This window comes from Daucus carota, chromosome 2 (assembly GCF_001625215.2).
Source record: "Daucus carota subsp. sativus chromosome 2, DH1 v3.0, whole genome shotgun sequence".
NCBI lineage: Eukaryota > Viridiplantae > Streptophyta > Magnoliopsida > Apiales > Apiaceae > Daucus > Daucus carota.
In genome coordinates, this window is record NC_030382.2 from 27,815,585 (window position 1) to 27,835,490 (window position 19,906).

The 19,906-nt window shown below is 37.1% G+C and overlaps 1 protein-coding gene across 1 annotated transcript; it reads right to left on the reverse strand.

Moving 5' to 3' along the window:
• Positions 1-436: 436 nt before the first annotated feature.
• LOC108208900 (outer envelope pore protein 16, chloroplastic) lies at positions 437-2,782 on the reverse strand. The gene is made up of 6 exons (XM_017379495.2): positions 2,522-2,782; positions 2,365-2,416; positions 1,883-1,914; positions 1,178-1,211; positions 982-1,049; positions 437-720 (listed from the first exon to the last, which is right to left on the reverse strand). The coding sequence occupies exons 1-6, from the start codon at positions 2,633-2,635 to the stop codon at positions 580-582; spliced, it is 441 nt and encodes a 146-aa protein (XP_017234984.1). The 5' UTR covers positions 2,636-2,782; the 3' UTR covers positions 437-579.
• Between the last annotated feature and the right edge of the window lie 17,124 nt (positions 2,783-19,906).

Sequence of the window (19,906 nt, forward strand, 5' to 3'; positions counted from 1 at the left end):
ATGAGAAGAAATAGCATGCATGTCATCTAGTGATGTAGATACGCAGAGCTCAATTTATCTTGCCCTAGACCCTAGTATGCTACTTGATAACAAAATTTGCTGCACGAGCTAATTGATTCAAAAAATTTGCTGCACATGAGCAAATATTTATGTATATATGTTCTTAGCTCATATGTACAACTTAATCTTCCTCGGATTATCATTTTGAAATGTTAAATTTGGTTTCATCGAAACTTCTTTCTGACATGTTTATGAACTAGGAAAACTGATAAGGCAATCCCCCCAGCATCTGTCAGCACTAACATGACTGCACAACATGCCACTACACTAGAAGCAACTACTTGTTGGAGATGGCGCAACTATAGCCTTTATAGTGTAGTAGCCAGTGCTATGGTTCGAGCTAGGCAAATGTTGGACACCCCGAAAAAATCCATAGTGATAGTTTTGAACTTAATTTGCAAAATATAAGATTTTGATGTCTACAAGTTGACAAAATTAAGAGAACACAAAGTAAATAATATACTAATATATGATCACAACTGGCTACAAAACCAATTTGAATATTGCCATAGTTTCACTTTATGTCAGATAGTTAATGAACTCTGCAGCAGTTGCAACTGCCCCTCCTGTAATTGCATCCTTCACAATTTTGTCCCTTTTGTTGCTGCTGATGACAGATACTAGAGCCCCGGTGAGTGCACCGCCAATTAATGCATTTTTCTGCAACATGAGAATGTTATGACTTATGAATACAAAGAGGCAAGAACAGGATTTTCAGTATTATATGAAAACAGGACACGGGATAACTTGGAAGAAAGTAATATGAAGCTGTGAAAAAAAAAAATAACAAATTGACCCTATGGTCTTTTTATTGTTGGATTGAACTGTCTAGAGGCAAGAATCAAGTTGAAAGAGTCATGCAAGGTCAATATGTAGGAGGTTTAGTAATATAAGATATAGGTTAAGTAGACTACGAATTACCCAGTCCCTTGTGCCGCGGATCCTCTCCACTCCATAATCCATACCAACATAAACTCCAGCTATGGATCCTACAATATGTCAACAATCAGGGTTATATTACAGACTCAAAGGACCAAGAATTTATAGTAAGAATCAAGCAAAAGCCTAGCAAATGAACTCTTTTTTCTTACTAGATTAATATATTAGAAAAACTTACCCCAATACACGCCTTCTTTACACATTTTCTTTAGCTGCAATATAATAACATTGTCAGATTTATTTTCTAATGATACTCTTACAGAGTATTTCTTTAGATCTAAAAAAATGACTAAGATTACAAAAGCATTCATTATAGGATATAGAGTATAGACACTACAAAGATCGGAGGGTCATGGTACGAGAGCTACTACAAAAGAATCATATAAGAACCCAAAAAATGTAAAATTTTAACGACATTGAGAAGTGATTTAGATTTGTGGGGTATATAATAAAATGCAAGTAATGTATTTTATTGAAATAGTTACAAAACATTGCTATTAGAGCTCTTTTTATTATCAGTAAGAGACTAAGAGGCTTACAATTTACATTTCGTAGCATCTAGGCAGCATCGCGGATATTGGAAGTTTTCCGAAAATTAAGAAGTGTATGATAATTGATATGTGATATCAATAACGAATTTAGCATTTAACAGCTTCAAAATTTTGTTCATCTCCAGTATCAGGGAGAGTTTTCTGCCAGCTAGGAAATCCTCATGTTTTTACTCTCACAATATCTTGTGCATGTCTATCAAATTTACACTAGCAAACTGTATCTTACTAGCACCATAATGGCATATAATATGGTGGCAGAAATTCATGTACATGAAGAACTACTTTCTGAAGTTATAAACAGGATTTATTTTTTTAAAGAAAGGAAGGCTCACTGATTGCTCAAACTTGTGCTGCGATATACTCCCTGCAAAATTCAATTCCACCAGACGAATTAAATGAAAAACATATCCAAACATGAAAGCAGTGAACAATCTACAAAAAATTTAATTTAATTCATATTTTCCGGTGAGTGCATTAGCATTTAGCAACCACTTTTTTTTCATCTGACACGAATTATACTTAAATCATGCATATTCTGCAATGTTCCTAAGTTCAATCAAAACAATTGCTTGCACTTTGCATCAAAGTCAAGTATATGTTTCACCTTTCTTAAAAGTCCCTCTGTCCCTATCATTTTGTCATTTAATCTTGTAATGTTCTTACAAATATGAATATCAAATCTTATAATACAATATATACAAGATGACAAATAATCAAATAAAATTATAAAAATAACTTAAATAGAAACTAAATCTAATCAAGAAAAATTATAAAAAGAACACGAAAGATAAGAAAAAACAGCAAGGAGAGTAACCTTGTGAGACAGCATTGTAAGTTTCCTCTGCAGCTGTTCTGGCCACAGCAACCTATTAAGAAAACCAGACCCACGACCCATTTAAAATACAGATCAAAGTGATGAACAATGTGGGTTACAAACATTAGATATACAAGAAAAATGCATATATACATACAGAGCCGATCTTCAAGAAACCATCGAGTGTGTGATTAAGAAAATGATTGCCGGTGTCGATGGCAACGTCCACCTTGGGCGAGCTCAGCGACGCTCCAAAACCTGTATGTGGCATTTTGTTCAGTGGATCTGATCTTCTTTCTTCTCTTCTGCAGCTTATTTATTACACTTTGTTAGTTCACATACACTCAAAGTAAAGCCTTTTTTGTGGGATAAGATATCTTATCTCTCTCTCGACTAAAGTAGTAAAAAATCAATGATTTCTTAATATCTCAATTAGTCAATTCTTAATTACTACTCCCTCCGTCCCAAAAAGAGTGAGCTGGTTTGACTTTCACGGAGATTAAGAAAAATGCAGTAAGTTTAGTTGAAAAGTGGGTAAAGTGGTGGGACCTACCAATATTTAATAATAGATTTGAGATAGTGGAGGAAGATAGTGGGTGTAATAGTGTTTATATTATTATAGAAAAGAGATAGTGGAAGAAAGTAGTGGTTGTAATAGTGAAAAGTAGTGTTCAAAAATAGTAAGTATTGTAGGTTCATTCTTTTTGGGACGTCCCAAAAAGGAATAAGGGTCACATAAAATGGGACGGAGGGAGTAGTATTTATGCCCGCTACAGCTTTCAAAATGAATATTTGATTTATATTGTAATATCATTAAAATAATTTTTTTTGAGCAATTTTAACATCTACTAACTAAACTGTCGGCCATCTGAATTGTATATTCTAAATTCCTAAGTGAGAGAGCAACCAACTTTTGTCTTTCATTAATACATATAAGTTCACTTAAAATTATAATTGAGGAATCCTTATTTATATATGTTTAATTTAAAATGTAATCTAATTATAAGTGAGGAATCATTTTATGTATATTTTGTTTTTGTTCATTTGTAAATACAAAAAAAGTCATTTTTTGAAAATATTTCTTTTTGTCCATAATTTTGTCAAATTGAATTTACAGACATGTTAGGAAGGCAATATGATTAATTTAAGAAAAATATTTAACATAGTCTATACTATACGATTTAATATAGATTCTTCATAACTGTAGTAGAGTTAAATATTGTGGTAAGATGTTGCAATAAAAAGCTGTAACTTAATTCATTACCGTAACTCCCTACTTAATTTACGTGCTTATAAAAAAAAGGTAGTAAATACATATGTGGGTAACAACACAAAATGAATATTTTATTTATATTCTAATATCATTAAAATAATTTTTTCATATTTTTTGTTTTGAAAAAATCAAAAATTTCCAAACCTTTTTGCATAGATTTTTTCTATACCAGTCAAAATATCCACCGAAGATAATTGACGTGATTTATTTTGTAAAAAATAATCCTGTGAACGTTAATTGAGCAAACCACTTTTGTCTTTCATTAATATATATAAATTCAAAAAAATTATAATTGAGGAATCCTTATTTATATATATTTAATTTAAAATGTAATCCAATTATAAGTGAGGAATCAAATTTTTTACTTTTTTTTGGTTCATTTGAAAAAACTAAATAATTTTTTATTCCATTTGAAAAAGTCAAATTTTGAATATATTTTCTTTCTCCATAATTCCGTCAAATTGAATTTACAGACATTTTAGGAAGACAATATGATTGATTTAACAAAATTATTTAACGTAGGCTATCACATATTATACGATTTGAGTCAATTCGTATTATTTCACAGACTTAAAAATTGTGGTAAGCTGTAATCCACAAAAAGCTGTAGCTCAATTCATTAACCGTAACTCACTACCTAATTTATGTGCTTATAAAAAAAAGGTAGTAAATACATATGTCTGTAACGGTACTATTAACACCTATTTCATCAGTACAAAGCACATTCTTAATTTAAGCTCTCAAGTAACATCAGTGTTCGCTCAAGTCATTCAGCATCTCCATTTTCAAGCAGCTTCAATCAGAAATCCTTTCAGGTATTCTTTTCTTCCTATCTTGAGATTATTTTCTTTCAAAATGGATTGCATGCAAGTGAGATTAGGTCTTCCATTTTAATTGACACAGGGCTATGGAAACATCGGGTATTATTCTTGAGAAATTCATCAGATTTATAACAAACATGGACACATTATCAGATGAAATTGTTAGTTCAATTGTTTTGTATTAAGTAGTTCCGGGTGCTCCCCTAACTATAGGTCTATTTTCTCAGGATTTGCCTTCAAAAATTCTGAGCAAATATGGTAGCCGTATTCAGGATAGTTTCCTCTTGAAATTTCGAAATGGCTATGAGATTCCGGTTGTGTTCCACAAAGAGGATGGAGTTATATCTAGAAACTCCACTATGTATGAGGACTTCGAATTGGAACCAGGGCAAATGCTTGTATTTGAATTTGATGGTTCCTATCATTTCAATGTTTATGTGATTGGGACTGACTTTTCGGAGATTGAATACCTACCGATAGTTCACCACTTGCAGCAAACGCGTCCTCGAGATGGTACTTGTTCACCTCTTAACTCTAATAGCACTTTATATGTTTATTTTACTGTTGGAACTTTATACGTTACTGATTTAATTTTTTTTCGGGTAGTCAATGTTCAAAAAGGAGGTTTGATGAATTTGTAAGCACCCTTTACCCCTTAATTAAAAGAATCTATAATTTGCTTAGGAATTTGCATGTGAATTAATTAATTTTACAGGAGCCTCCTAGGTAGGGGTGAGCAAAACCAAACCGAAACCGTAAAACCGAACCGAATTGTAAAATTTCGGTTCGGTTTGGTTTCGTTTTTTCAAGAATTTCGGTTAATTCGGTTTTTCGGTTTGAACCGAAAATAAAATCGGTTTGGTTCGGTTTTTGATATAATATTTCGGTTTAAACCGAAATAACCGAATTTTTATTACAAATAAAATAAATATATATTATGTTTATTATTCCTACCTTTTTCTGTATATTTCCAGATTAGCATCCCCTTTCTCTCTTACCCATTCCCTTCCCTTCTTCCTTCGGAGAACCCCATCAAACATCATCTCTACTCTCACCCTGATATTCACCCCGTCACTCCAAAATGTCACAAAAAATCACACTTCCCTTCAAGACCCCAACAGCAGTGGTGTGTCTCAAGAAGCCACAAGAAAGTGATGATTATTTCAAAGGTGTGTGAATAGATCGGAGAGATTAAGTGGCCAGCTTTTGGTAAAGCAGGGAGTAAGTGTTCTGTTGGGTGTTATTGCAGGGTGTAGTGTTGTTTTGTTTAGTGTTAATGCTGCTTTGTCTCAGCTCTCTGATCATGTCTTGTCTTTGCTAGCAGAGGGTTTCAAGATTGTTCGGGATGAGATCCATGAATGTAATTAAAATTTTCGGTTTTTTAAACCCAAACCAAAACCGAACCGAAATAATTCGGTTTGTTCGGTTCGGTTTAGAATAATAATTCGGTCCGGTTCGGTTTCGGAAAAAAGTCTTATTCGGTTTTCGGTTTTTTCGGTTCGGTTCGGTTTTGAACCGAACCGGCCGAATGCTCAGCCCTACTCCTAGGTCCTTTAGGAGAACATTTCCCATGTTGGGAGGCTACCAGAACTTTTTTTTTAGTAATGGGAAAAGAATTAAGGGTGGTTACCATCATGACACTAAAAGATTTCATGGACTGAGTAAGTTCTGCTCAATAGCGGGGCTGGAAAATTTTAGTGGCTTTAACTTACATCTGTTCAGTTATGAGGACTCAGGCATCACAACGGTTGTAAAGCATAATGTAACGTAAATGTAATTACGATAACTCAACACAACAAAAGACAGGAAACAATACGTAAGTATAATACAGGAATATACAGGTTGGAGATTCGATACGAACAGACAAAGACAATCAAGATATCTGAGACGAGCATCAGTCCACTGAAAGAAGTTCATTAATATGTTCAAGCCTCAGTGAAGAATAAAGTTCAATGTGTCTGCTATCAAGATTGCCTGAAGATCAAGTATCAAAGACCAGAAGATTCCAGTATATTTAAATTGATTATTTATAATCAAAGTTATCGAAGCAACATCTAACCCGGAATGACTGATCAAGTATATTATCAAGCAAAGGATTCAAAGAATTATTTCAGTTCAAGTCGTTCGTGAACCAGACCAGTGCACAGGACGTCAGGATGTACGAAAGTATTCAGTGGATTCGATCAACGAATATTTGACCAAGTCAAAAGAACTATTCCTAAAAGTGACAAAGGAATTTCAAGTTAATATATATATTTATATATTTATATTTATGTGATATTAATTGATTATTACTTGAATAAGAAATTAATTCAAGTGATTATCAAATCAATTAATAAATCATAAATATACATATACATATATATATATTATGTAAAGTCTCCACGGTCAACCCTCAGTCTTATGAGAGATAACAGGGAAGGACTTTGAAGAGTGGCGCAAGGTTGTCTCATTACTTAGATTTATTCTAAGTAACAAACTTCACTCATCCACTGTACAGGCGCAAGGTTTGACTTTAAGTCAACACTTGCGCCACATACAGTAAAATCTTCATTGCTCACAATTCGTCTAACTCTGCTACTACACTGTGGCACCATCTCCTTTGAAGGGCGCAAGTTTTGACCGTGTCAAAGCGCAAGGTTTGACTTGGTCAAAACTTGCGCTTGACACTAAATCAACTCTGTGGCCAAGTAAAAATTCCATCTCAAGTCACAGAGGTGTACTGATGAGCGCCATGTTTGACTAAGAGGGGCGCCAACTTTGACTTTCACTACAGGCGCAACTTTGGTCCATATTGTGGAGTTAGTTTTATTTTTTATAAAACGAATCCGTCCAGGACGAACTCAAGTCGTCCAGGACGAACTCGTTAACCATGGTTAGTTGTTGGAAAGCCTATAAATAGAGCTTAGTGTTTTCATTTGAAAACGACTACACACTTTGTAAGTGCACACACTATACACGTTCTCGAGAGTTAAATTAGAAGATCGTATTTATCGAGAGTTTGTAATAGAGTGATTGTAGTCTCTGCAGCCGACACTTGTGTTGGAATTTGTAGCACCCGAGGATTATTTCTAATACAAGAATATTCCCCGACTTGCTGGAGTTATTTATTTACGATTGATTTAACATGGACTGAAATAAGATTATCCGCAATTAAATTAAATCGAAGAAATTGGTACGACGTATTCAACCCCCCCCTTCTACGTCTGATTGGACCTAACAATTGGTATCAGAGCGAGGTTGATCGATATACAGATCTGAGATCCGTAACCAATCTGAAAAGCTAGCTGTCCGTACAATCGTAATTTTATCTGATAACAATGTCGACACACAAGTTAGGAATCAAAGTACCTCCATTTGACAAGGATGACTACAACAACTGGAAAATGAAGATGTTGCTGTACATCAGAGTTGCTAATCCCATGTTCATTGGGATTCTGGAAAATGGTCCATTTGTGCCTATGAAGATTATTCCTGAATCTGTTGAAAATGGTGTTCGTATTCCACAGAAGTCTGTTCCCAAAGAGAAAAGTGAATACACTGACACTGATAAGGAATATGTTGTACAAGATCATAATCTGCAACTCATAATTGTTGAATCAATGACCAAGACAATGACACATCTGATACTAAGTCTGAAAACTTCAAAGCAGATGTGGGACACTATTGAGGCATTGATGGAGGGATCTGAAGAAGTCAGGGAAAACAGATACGATATGCTAATTGCCAGATATGAAGCATTTCAGGCAATACCTGGAGAGAACATTTCTCAAATCTACGAGAGGTTCATGTTGTTACTGAATGAACTCACCCTGCATGGAAAGACTTATCCACAGAAAGAGATTAACAGAAAGTTCTCATTTGTGATGCCACCCCATCTAGTTGTAAAGACAGAGACCATCCGGGAAAGAAGCGACTTCAGAACTATGACTTTGGAAAAGCTGTTTGGAAAACTGAAGACGTTTGAGATGGAACTTGAACAGAGAAAGATTATATATGGTGGTGGATCAACAGAATCCAAGAGTATGGCCTTACAGAAGACCACTGCACTTATTGCTGATCAACCATACTTTGGTTATCAACAATTAGTTGAATATGGTATCAATGATCACACTGTTGCTCAGAGTGATTGTTCATCCATCAAAGCTGACTATCCTTCTACCATCACTGAGATTGTAGAAGCTGAAGTTGATGAAGTTTCTGATGAACCGGAGGATGAGTTTTACACTCAAGAAGAGCTGGAGCAGCTGGAAGATAAGTCAATGGCTTATATGGCTGCAAGGTTCAAGCATATCAAGTTCAGGAAGAACCCCCGGTACAAGAAAACTTCAGGGAACAAGTTTCAGGGTAAAGGAGGATACTCAGGCTCAGGGTCAAAGAGTACTGGCAGTTTCAAACCAAACATGTATGACAAGAGCAAGGTCAGATGCTACAACTGCAATGACTTAGGGCACTTTGCAACAGAGTGCTGGAAACCCAAAGCAGCTCCTGTCAGAAGCAACTCATATGATAAGAAGAATTCTTATGAGGATCTGAAGAAAGAAAATGAGAAGCTAAAAGCTAAGTTGGAAGCAATGGTGGCCAAGCACAAAGGAAGGGCTTACATTGCTGAGGGAAAAAGCTGGGATGACACAGATTCTGATGATGAACCTGTCCAGAGCAATTATGCATTTGCATTAATGGCTGACACTGTCGAGGAATCTCCATCTCAGGTATCTCCTGAAATTTCTGTTGATGACATGACTACTACTGATTATAAAAAGACTATAAATGAACTAGGTCAAGAGATGTACAACTTGCACACTAGTTTATTAGCTTCAGAATCAGATAACTGTAGTCTTTCTCTAAAGATAGCTAAACTTGAAGAAAGAGTAGATGAATTAGCTTTAGAGAAACTCATAAACACTAACCTTAAAGATAGAATTGAATATCTAGAGAATAAGGAGAAGTGTAGTGCAGAAATTGAGGAGTCCCTTAGGTCTCAGATTGCTGACCTAGAAACTAAGCTTAGGGCCTATCAGAATTCTGCTTTTGTACAGAAAGAGATCTTGGATAGTCAAAGGGTTGATAAGAAGGTTGCTATTGGCCTTGACTATAGTTCTTTGGAAAGAGCCAAAAGAAAGAAGAGAAAAGAGAATGAAGGCATATTTGTTTCAGCAGGAACTGAGAATGCTCCTGAACGAACAAATATACCTAAAATTCTAAAGAACACCAAGACCCCTATCTTTAGGATGGCACAAACAGAACCTCTGATAGAAGAAGATCTTGTAATCAAGGAAGAGTTGAAAAATGAGGAAGTTGTTAAGCCTCAAGTAAAACAGGAATCACAAGATGTACCTTCTAATTCCCATGTCAGAGATGACTCAGATAAAACTGGATTAGGAAGTACTAGTTCCAACAAAAAGAAGAACAACAGGAATGGCAAGTTAGATTCTAAGAACACCAATTCTAGGAATTCTAATGCGAGAAAGGTTTGTAATAATTGCAATTCTACTAATCATCTTACTCATGCATGTAAAGTGATTAAAGTAGATAATTCTGTTTCTAGCATGCCTAATACTGTTAACATGAATGCTGTTCATTTGCCATGTGGTAGAGTAGGATGCATGCTATGTGCTATGAATATGATGTCTGCATGCTTTACCATGTTGAATGCATCTTTTTCTGCACCATCTACCATGAATATGAATATGCCTGCACCTTCTGTTGCCCCTGTGGCAAAGACTGCTAGTCCTTCTAAGAAGAAGGAAACTCCAAACTCCAAGTCTAAAAGCACTTCTGCTAAGACTAAAAAGGAGAAGAGTCCAGTCACCCCTGAACAAGCACATGTTAAACCAGTTTCTGTTGATAATCCTGTTTCTACTAAATCACCTGGACCCAAGAACGTCTGGGTACCAAAGAAAGTTTAATCCATTTGTGAATGCAGGGCACAGGAAGGAAAAGTAAAGTTGTGTGGGTTCTTGATAGTGGTTGTTCAAGACACATGACTGGAGAAAAGTCCCTGCTCACAGATGTGGTGATGAAGACCGGCCCAATTGTAATCTTTGGAGATGACAGCAAAGGTTTTACAACGGGATATGGTAAGCTGAAAGTTGGAAATGTCATCATTGAAGATATCTCTCTGGTGGAAGGACTTAAGCACAACTTACTGAGTATCAGTCAGTTCTGTGACAAAGGATACGACGTAACCTTTCAGAAGGAAGTTTGCTTAATCCAGATCGGAAGAACAAGGATCTTACACTCCGTGGTGTAAGAAAATCAAGTTTGTTTATAGCCGACATAGACTCAGCAAGTAAGGGGGAGGTCAAGTGTTTCTACACCAAGGCCTCTGCTGATGATAGTTGGTTATGGCATCGGAAGCTCTCACACTTGAACTTTAAGACTATGAACTCTTTAGTTAAAAGGGAACTTGTGAGAGGATTGCCACAGAAGGAATTCTGTCAAGAAGGACTCTGTGATGCATGTGAAAAAGGGAAGTCAAAGAAAGCATCACACAGGAGCAAAGGCATGACTGACATTGGTTCACCCCTTCAACTGATTCATATGGATCTGTTTGGACCAGTCAACATTCCTTCTATATCAAGGAAAAGATATGCTCTTGTGATCGTCGATGACTACTCAAAATACACATGGGTATTATTCTTACATTCAAAGGATGAAGCAGCACTCGTCATCATTGATCATATCAAGAAGATTGAAAAGGAAGCAGATCTGCCAGTAAGGGCAATCAGATCAGATAATGGAACAGAATTTCGTAATGCTGTTCTTAATGACTTCTGTACTGATAAGGGCATCTCTCGTCAGTATTCAGCTCCAAGGACTCCACAACAAAATGGTGTCGTAGAAAGGAAGAACAGAACCTTGATTGAAGCAGCAAGGACTATGATTAGTCAATCAAGACTTCCAATCTATTTCTGGGCTGAAGCTGTAAGCACTGCTTGCTACACTCAAAATCGTACCCTGATTAACAAGGATTTGGATAAGACCCCTTATGAAGTAATGGCCAACAGAAAACCATCACTGAGTTACTTTCATGTGTTTGGTGCAAAATGCTTTGTGTTAAAAGAAGAGCATTTGGGAAAGTTTGATGCCAAAGCTGAAGAAGGCATATTTCTGGGTTATTCTTTGGAGTCTAAGGCCTACAGGGTTTATCTGATCAATGACGACAAGCTGATTGAAAGCATCAATGTAAGATTTGATGATACCAGACTCCCAAGTCTTCAAAAGGAAAATGAATCTGATTCTCTGGAGTTTGAAAATTTAGAAGACATCTACTTAGGAGAAGATGAACCTGAAGCTGATATAAGAGATCCTAATGCAAATGAAGAGAATGCTGATCCTGAACCATCTGGAGGAAGTATTGGCAACAATACAAATGATCATCATGGTCACAGTGGTCAAAGTGGAGGATCATCAAATAGGATATACATCAGCTCAGGGGGAGTAAGTCAAAGTGGATCTACTAGTCATCACACTCAACACAACTATGATTTTGGTGAATCATCAAGATTGAATCTGCCAAGACAAAGGGTATGGAGTAGAGACCATCCTGTTGAACAAATCATTGGTGATCCAGACACTGGAGTACAGACTAGAAGAGCAACTCAGAATGAATGCAACTTTGTTGGGTTCTTGTCTCAGATAGAACCAAAGAAAGTTGAAGAGGCTCTAAGTGATCCAGATTGGGTATCTGCAATGCAGGAAGAACTCAATCAATTCGAAAGGCAGAAAGTTTGGAAACTGGTGCCAAGACCTAAAGGAAAATCTATAGTTGGCACTAGATGGGTTTTTAGAAACAAACTGGATGAAGATGGTATTGTTACGAGGAATAAGGCAAGACTGGTTGCAAAGGGTTATTCACAAGAAGAAGGAATTGATTACGATGAAACCTATGCTCCAGTTGCTAGGCTTGAAGCAATCAGGATGTTCTTAGCATTTGCTGCACACTCCAACTTCAAAGTATATCAGATGGATGTGAAAAGTGCATTCCTGAATGGTGATCTGGAAGAGGAAGTCTATGTTGAACAACCCCCTGGGTTTGAAGACAAGGAATTTGAAGACTTTGTATACTTTCTCTTCAAAGCACTCTATGGCCTGAAGCAAGCCCCTCGAACCTGGTATGACACTCTGTCCAAGTTCTTACTTGAAAATGGTTTCACCAGAGGTATCATCGATAAAACTCTTTTCCATAAAAAGCATAAGGATGATACAATTCTTGTACAAGTATATGTCGATGACATTATATTTGGTTCTACTAATGATCTTTTGTGCGAGAGATTTGCTAAGTTAATGCAGAGCAAGTATGAGATGAGCATGATGGGAGAATTGTCCTTCTTCCTAGGACTTCAAGTTATTCAGAAGCCTGACGGTATTTTTATCTGCCAATCTAAATACATCAAGGATCTTCTAAAGAAATATGGAATGGAAGAAGCATCTCCTGCCAAAACCCCTATGCCAACTGCTGTCAAACTTGATCAGGACAAATCTGGTAAGTCAGTTGACATCACGAAGTATCGAGGTATGATTGGCTCTCTCTTATACATAACTGCTAGTAGACCAGATATCATGTTCGCAACTTGTTTATGTGCTAGATTCCAGGCTGATCCTAAAGAGTCACATCTTATAGCTGTTAAGCGTATTTTTAGGTATCTTAAGGGAACCCCCAATCTAGGGATTTGGTACCCTAAAGATACAGGTTTTAATCTGATTGGCTATACAGATTCTGACTTTGCAGGATGTAAGATTGATAGGAAAAGTACTTCAGGAAGCTGTCAGTTTCTTGGACGAAGGTTGGTGTCATGGTATAGCAAGAAGCAACACTCCGTGTCTACGTCTACAGCGGAAGCTGAATACATAGCTGCTGGAAGTTGCTGTGCTCAAATCTTGTGGATGAGGAATCAACTACAAGATTATGGACTCATGTTGAATAAAATTCCGATTCTGTGTGATAACACGAGTGCCATTGCCATTGCCAACAATCCTGTTCAACACTCCAGGACAAAGCATATTGATATCAGGTATCATTTCCTTCGCGAGCATGTCATGAATGGAACAGTAGAGTTACACTTCGTACCTACTGATCAACAAATTGCAGACATCTTCACTAAACCACTAGACGAATCCACTTTCTCTAGACTGGTTGGTGAACTTGGGATGTTAAATATGTCTAATTAATTAGACAAGAAATAACTGCAATTTGTTCGTAAGTTCACAAGTTTTAAAATGTCCATATTTTCAGGACTTGTGAATTTACAAAGTGCATCCAGTACTTTACATAATTTACTGATAATTAGTTTTAATTATTTGCCATGATTTATATGATTTGCATGATTTTATGTGATTATGTGATTAATTGCTAAGTGGTAGATATTTAGAATTAATTTTCTTGAATTATTTAAGTGCTTATATTCAATTAATGAATATTAGTGTTTATTTAATTCATATTTTAATTATATTTGATTAATGGATTTGGAGCAATTCAAGTTATTTTAAGTTGACCATTAATTGAATTGTAATTAAAATACTTGCAGCATAATTATTTAAATATCATTTAACTGAATTTAATTCGGTTTAATTTTATTTGAATAAATTGTGAGTTCTCTTATCAATTTATTAATTCATTTTGATTTGTTCAAAATACTTACTAAATTGATATACTGGCGTTTGGATTTGAAAGAATTTTGTTTTCTAAAAATTCTTTAAGTACAAAGTGGTAACAGAGCGCAACTTTTGACTTTTTCAAGTCAAACTTTGCGCCTCTGTTCAGGAATGTATCTGTGTACATTTCTCTTCAGCCAAGTCAGGAACTCGGCGCAACATTTGACTTTTCAGTCAAACGTTGCGCCACCAGCCTCTGTTACTTGTGTATGTGTTGTATAAGGGACTTAGAATCATTTCTCCGATTAGCAGAGTTGCGCCTCTATACTCCAGTATAGAGGGCAAAACAGTCTTTTCAAAGGTTGCGCTTTGATCATATGTAGCCACTGTAATGACTTAGAATTTTCTAAGTCATGAGTTCGCGCCTCTATACATACATGTATAGAGGGCACGACAGTAAATTTGATTGTTGCGCTTTACCTCGTCCCCTGTACTTAGTATAGAGGGCAAGTTGGTAATTAATCAACTTGCGCCTCAATACTACTGTGTGTATATATAACTCTCCCTTAAACAGTTTTCTTTCATCTTCTCATATATACATACGCATATACACACCACTAAAACCTCTCTCAGCCGTTTTCAAATTACTCGAAGTCGAGATATTTGATCGAACACCACACCTTGGATTCTTGCCCATTCTGTGATCTGGAACCAGTTTTAGAACCTCTGTGACGAGGGCTTTCATTTGATACCAGAATATTAACAATCCATTAAGATTTTTCGTGAGGGTTTTTCGAAGCTTTTCAACTTCTAGGACAGATTTGTACGTGAGTTTAGCATCGAAAATTTGCGAAGCCGATCCCATAATTCTTAGAATTTCGAGTAGAACAACATACTTGAATTTCATCAAATTCTAAAATTCTTGGGATTAGGGTTTTTCGGAGCGTTATTAATTAATTATTCTCGTAACATAAAGTGAATATTTGTTCGTGTTTATTCGTGAAACAAAATTTATAATCATTTTTAATTCTAATTAAAAATGGCTGCAAATTTTGATATTCCGAAAACAAATTTCACTATTGTTGAAAATAATAATTTAATTACGCAAGCGAATTATCGACGCTGGGTTCGTTACATGTCAGAATTTTCCTTTGCTAGATTTGCCATGACAGAATCAGTTTATCTTAACAAATCTCTACTTCGAGATTTTCTGTCTTCTATTTCTGTTGTAAATGAAGGACAGGTATTTGGACTCAAGTGCGTCATTCAGGGACGAACACTGATGATTACTGAACAAACCCTGAACACTGCACTCCAATTGCCAACTAACAACTTTGAGGCTGTTCCAGACAAGGCTGAACGAACAAATTTCTTCTTTGCTATTCATTGCCAGAGGGAGAATGGTGATCTTCCGAGCAAAATGTATGTCAAGCATTTACCTCGAGAATGGAATTTCTTCTTTAATTCCATTTCTCATGTATTTGCACCAAAGACTGGAGGGTTCCATGGCATCACCACCTTCAACCAGGAGATTGGAATTGCAATAGCTCAGAATACAAGGATTAATCTGGGACACTTGATCATGGGAGCTTTTCAGGACTCCCTCAGGAAAAACAGGAATATACTCCTCTATCCTCGGTTCTTCCAGATTGTGCTGAATCAACTGCTGACTCCTGCTGAGAGAGCTGTCTATCCCAATATAGACAATGTTATATGCTCTTTCATGACTACCAGGGTCATTTCTATGCTGGAAAACCATCAGAACTACACCAACAATGAAGATGTGGTTCTTCCGGAGGCAATGCAAGAATTCCTGAACAATCCAAATGTGCCTCCACCCCACATTCAAAATGTTGCTGATCCTGTGGTTCAGGAAGAGGAGGCCCCTGAAACACAAGCGGAAGAAGTCACTGAGTCATCTCATCAAGCTGATATCCCTGAGACTCAAACTTCTCAAATGGAAGAGGAAGTGATAGTTGAAGATGCACAGACATCCTCAGATGACAATGCTCAATCTGAAGGAGAGGATTCACTGCAAGACAACTCCACTGATTCTGAAGATGAAGTGAATACTCCTATTCAAACCACTGCAGCTGATGTAATGGTGGATGTTGATGAACTTTTCTCTAACACTTACAATCCACTGCTACAGTCAGGTATTCCTTCTGACTCTGACAACTTGTCCTTCGATGCACCTGATTGGGTTCAGAATCTTTTGGATTCCAATCAGCTTTCACCACCTCTCACAAGTGCCAATGAATTTGAAATCCCCCAAGTTCATAACCAAGGCACCACTTCACAAACAATTGAAGCAGAAACTACTCTACCCCTCAGCCAACCAAGTCTTATTTCTGAGAGAGAGGGAGAAAGTGCCTTAAGTGCACCACACAAGGAGTCTGTTTCTGAAACTGCAGCTCTGTCTCCTAGTCAGGAAAGGAGAATAGAACCTGAGACAACTGCAGATATGTCTATTTCTTCACCACCTCAGCCAAATACTATTCCAATGCACAGTGAGGTTGCACACACAGTTGAGGAATTGACGGTTGCGAACACTTTGTCGTCCATGTCAGGGATAGACACTGTTGTTTCTGATCCTTTTCAGGGTCAAGTGCCCTCACAGGCTTCTGGGGGAAACTTGGATGAAATGCCACTTTCTACATCCTTGTCTACCCCCCTGGGAGGAACATTCCCAGATCCTTCAAAGGACTCTTCACCTCTCGAAGGTGAACGGCAATCTGTTTCTGAGCCCTTCATATCAGGAAGTGTGCCAGTTATAGAGGACTTGTCACAAAGTCTTTCGCCGTCAAAGGCAGTTGTGGGAAACCAGGGTGCTTCGCCGATTCAAGGATCACATCCTTCGAGCCCTGTGTCTACCCACCCTGAGATTCCAACTCAGGATCCATCAAAGGACTCACCACTTTCAAGTGGTCGGCAACTTGTTTCTTATGACTCAGATTCATCTGACGAGGAAACCGAGGACGAAGGCTTACGAACCTTCATTGCACCTTCTGTGATCTCTCTAGAAGAGGCTAAGAAGATTTCTTCTGCAGGTACATCTAAGGATGCTGGAATGTCTTTGAGTGAGAGGGAAACACCAACAGAACTTGATATACAGAAACCCTCTGACCCACTGAGTGTTCTGGCTTTGAGTGAAACGAGAGAAACACCTACAGAACGAACAAGTGAGAACCCCACATCCCAACCTACAATTGAATCTGCTATTCCAACTGTATCTGTGACAGAATTTGAAGCTCTGAAATTCAAAGTTCAACACTTAGAAGCTGAGAATCTTGTTCTGCGGGAGGAGTTGGTAGAAATCAAATCAACAATGGAACAAAGGTTGGCTACCCTGGAGGCTAAGTTGCTGGCATCTCAACCTTCCAGAGAGGATTACTCAACTGAGGGGGAGAGAGCAGCAGAAAAAGCAAAGGGAAAGAGGGTGATAACAGGGGTGTCTGAAGAACTGATTGATTCTGCTCTTAGGCATCAATTCAGTTACAGTCATGATGAATACATCCCTGAGTTTGTGGATGACAGGGTGATTAGGATGGTTGGTGCTGAGAATGAAGATCTTGAAGAAGGAGAAATCCCAGACGCTGAAGTCTTTGCTGATGAACTTGCATATCACAATGACATCTTTCCTGCTGAAGAGTTTGAAATTGCAAATCCACAAGACATTGCTAATGTTGCTAGGGATTATGCTGAGCAAAGGAGAGCAAGGGAGAAGTTAGAAAACCAAAGACGGATTCGAAGGGAAAGGAGACTTGCCAACTTACATAAAGATGGAGCTGAATGGGATGCTGCTAGATCTGTGTTTGATTTTCCAGAGGTCACTCAAGACAATGATAATGACGAAGTAAAAGATATCTTTGACTCCTTCAGGAACAACTACAAGGATTTACATGATTATCACGAGGTGTTAAATGATATCATTTCTACTGTGTCTGTTGCTGTTCTTCCCAGGAGAGGATGGATGGTGAACATATCATTTGAGCTACAGAGAGAAGGCCATGGTCTCAAGCATGTGTCAAGTCAGTTTCTCAGAGATCTTTCTTTAACTGAGCTGTTTGTGGTAAGAAACAAGATCATCTCAACCGGCAGAAAGCATAATGAAATATTCAGAGATATGGTGGAAGGTTGGATATCTGATATTGGAGTTGAAATTCATGACAAGCCTTCAGTTATCAAGTATTTCGAGGATGGTATGATTCAGAGTATTGGACTCACTGATGAAGCATTATCAACATACAATCCTCGTATACTGAAATATCTGGAAGCTCAAGTCAGGGAGAAGTGCTCAAGGACTAGCAAGGGAAGACTAACTGCTGAATTGTTATATGCTTATCGTCTGAACTTTGCTGCTCTGAGAGACTTAGACTTATCAGCCATCAATCGTCAACCACCATATCCACTGCCTCCACTAAACCCTGAAATTCCTGAAAATCCAAATGCACCTGTTGTCACTTACAATCCTACATCTGTACTATTCAAGAAGAAGAAAGACTCTGAAGTCACTGCTATACCACTCACAGAGATTGGAAAACTCAATTCCAAAAGAATCACTCGTGCAGTTGCAGCTGTTAAGTGGTCAGTGGTAAAAGAAGACAAGAGTGTGCTCAAAGATTTGATTGATCTTCTGGAGATAAGAAAAGCTGTAGAGACTGTCCACAACACTTCTAGAGTTCATGCTCATCCATCAAGGATCATTATGAAGATTGAAGGAATGGAGATGAATGTCACTTTTAAGAAGTTGAAAAAGATGGTTCACCTGCAGACTTTAGAGAAGATGAAGAAAAATCTAGAGCAACCTCCACCTGAGAATACACTGGAGCAAGTGGCACTGAGTACCATTACAGCAAGGATTGAAGAGATTGAAAACAAGCTTACTCAGAAGAGAGTAGAGGAAGCTGCAAAGAGGAAAGCTGAGCAAAAGCTGATTAATGCAAGAGCCAAGAAACCAAGGAAAGATTAGTTCAGGCTAGAGGAACAATGGCTGCTTGTATTTACTTTTGATTTCTGGAAAATGTAAGATATAATCCAGACTGTACTTAGTATTATTTCCTGTTTAAAATAGTATGCTTTTTCATTGTGTCAGTTGAGTTATCCTCTTAAAGGATTTGCTTGTCGAACTCTAACAAACAAATAGGGGGAGATTGTAAAGCATAATGTAACGTAAATGTAATTACGATAACTCAACACAACAAAAGACAGGAAACAATACGTAAGTATAATACAGGAATATACAGGTTGGAGATTCGATACGAACAGACAAAGACAATCAAGATATCTGAGACGAGCATCAGTCCACTGAAAGAAGTTCATTAATATGTTCAAGCCTCAGTGAAGAATAAAGTTCAATGTGTCTGCTATCAAGATTGCCTGAAGATCAAGTATCAACGACCAGAAGATTCCAGTATATTTAAATTGATTATTTATAATCAAAGTTATCGAAGCAACATCTAACCCGGAATGACTGATCAAGTATATTATCAAGCAAAGGATTCAAAGAATTATTTCAGTTCAAGTCGTTCGTGAACCAGACCAGTGCACAGGACGTCAGGATGTACGAAAGTATTCAGTGGATTCGATCAACGAATATTTGACCAAGTCAAAAGAACTATTCCTAAAAGTGACAAAGGAATTTCAAGTTAATATATATATTTATATATTTATATTTATGTGATATTAATTGATTATTACTTGAATAAGAAATTAATTCAAGTGATTATCAAATCAATTAATAAATCATAAATATACATATACATATATATATATTATGTAAAGTCTCCACGGTCAACCCTCAGTCTTATGAGAGATAACAGGGAAGGACTTTGAAGAGTGGCGCAAGGTT

Bases quoted from the DNA above. Each gene is read 5' to 3' on its own strand.
- LOC108208900 (XM_017379495.2), bottom strand. From the start codon at position 2,635: ATGCCACATACAGGTTTTGGAGCGTCGCTGAGCTCGCCCAAGGTGGAC. The intron at 2,417-2,521 runs GTATGTATATAT...TTTTCTTAATAG, and splicing joins GTTTCTTGAAGATCGGCTCT to GTTGCTGTGGCCAGAACAGC. The intron at 721-981 runs GTAATTCGTAGT...CTCATGTTGCAG, and splicing joins TCCGCGGCACAAGGGACTGG to AAAAATGCATTAATTGGCGG.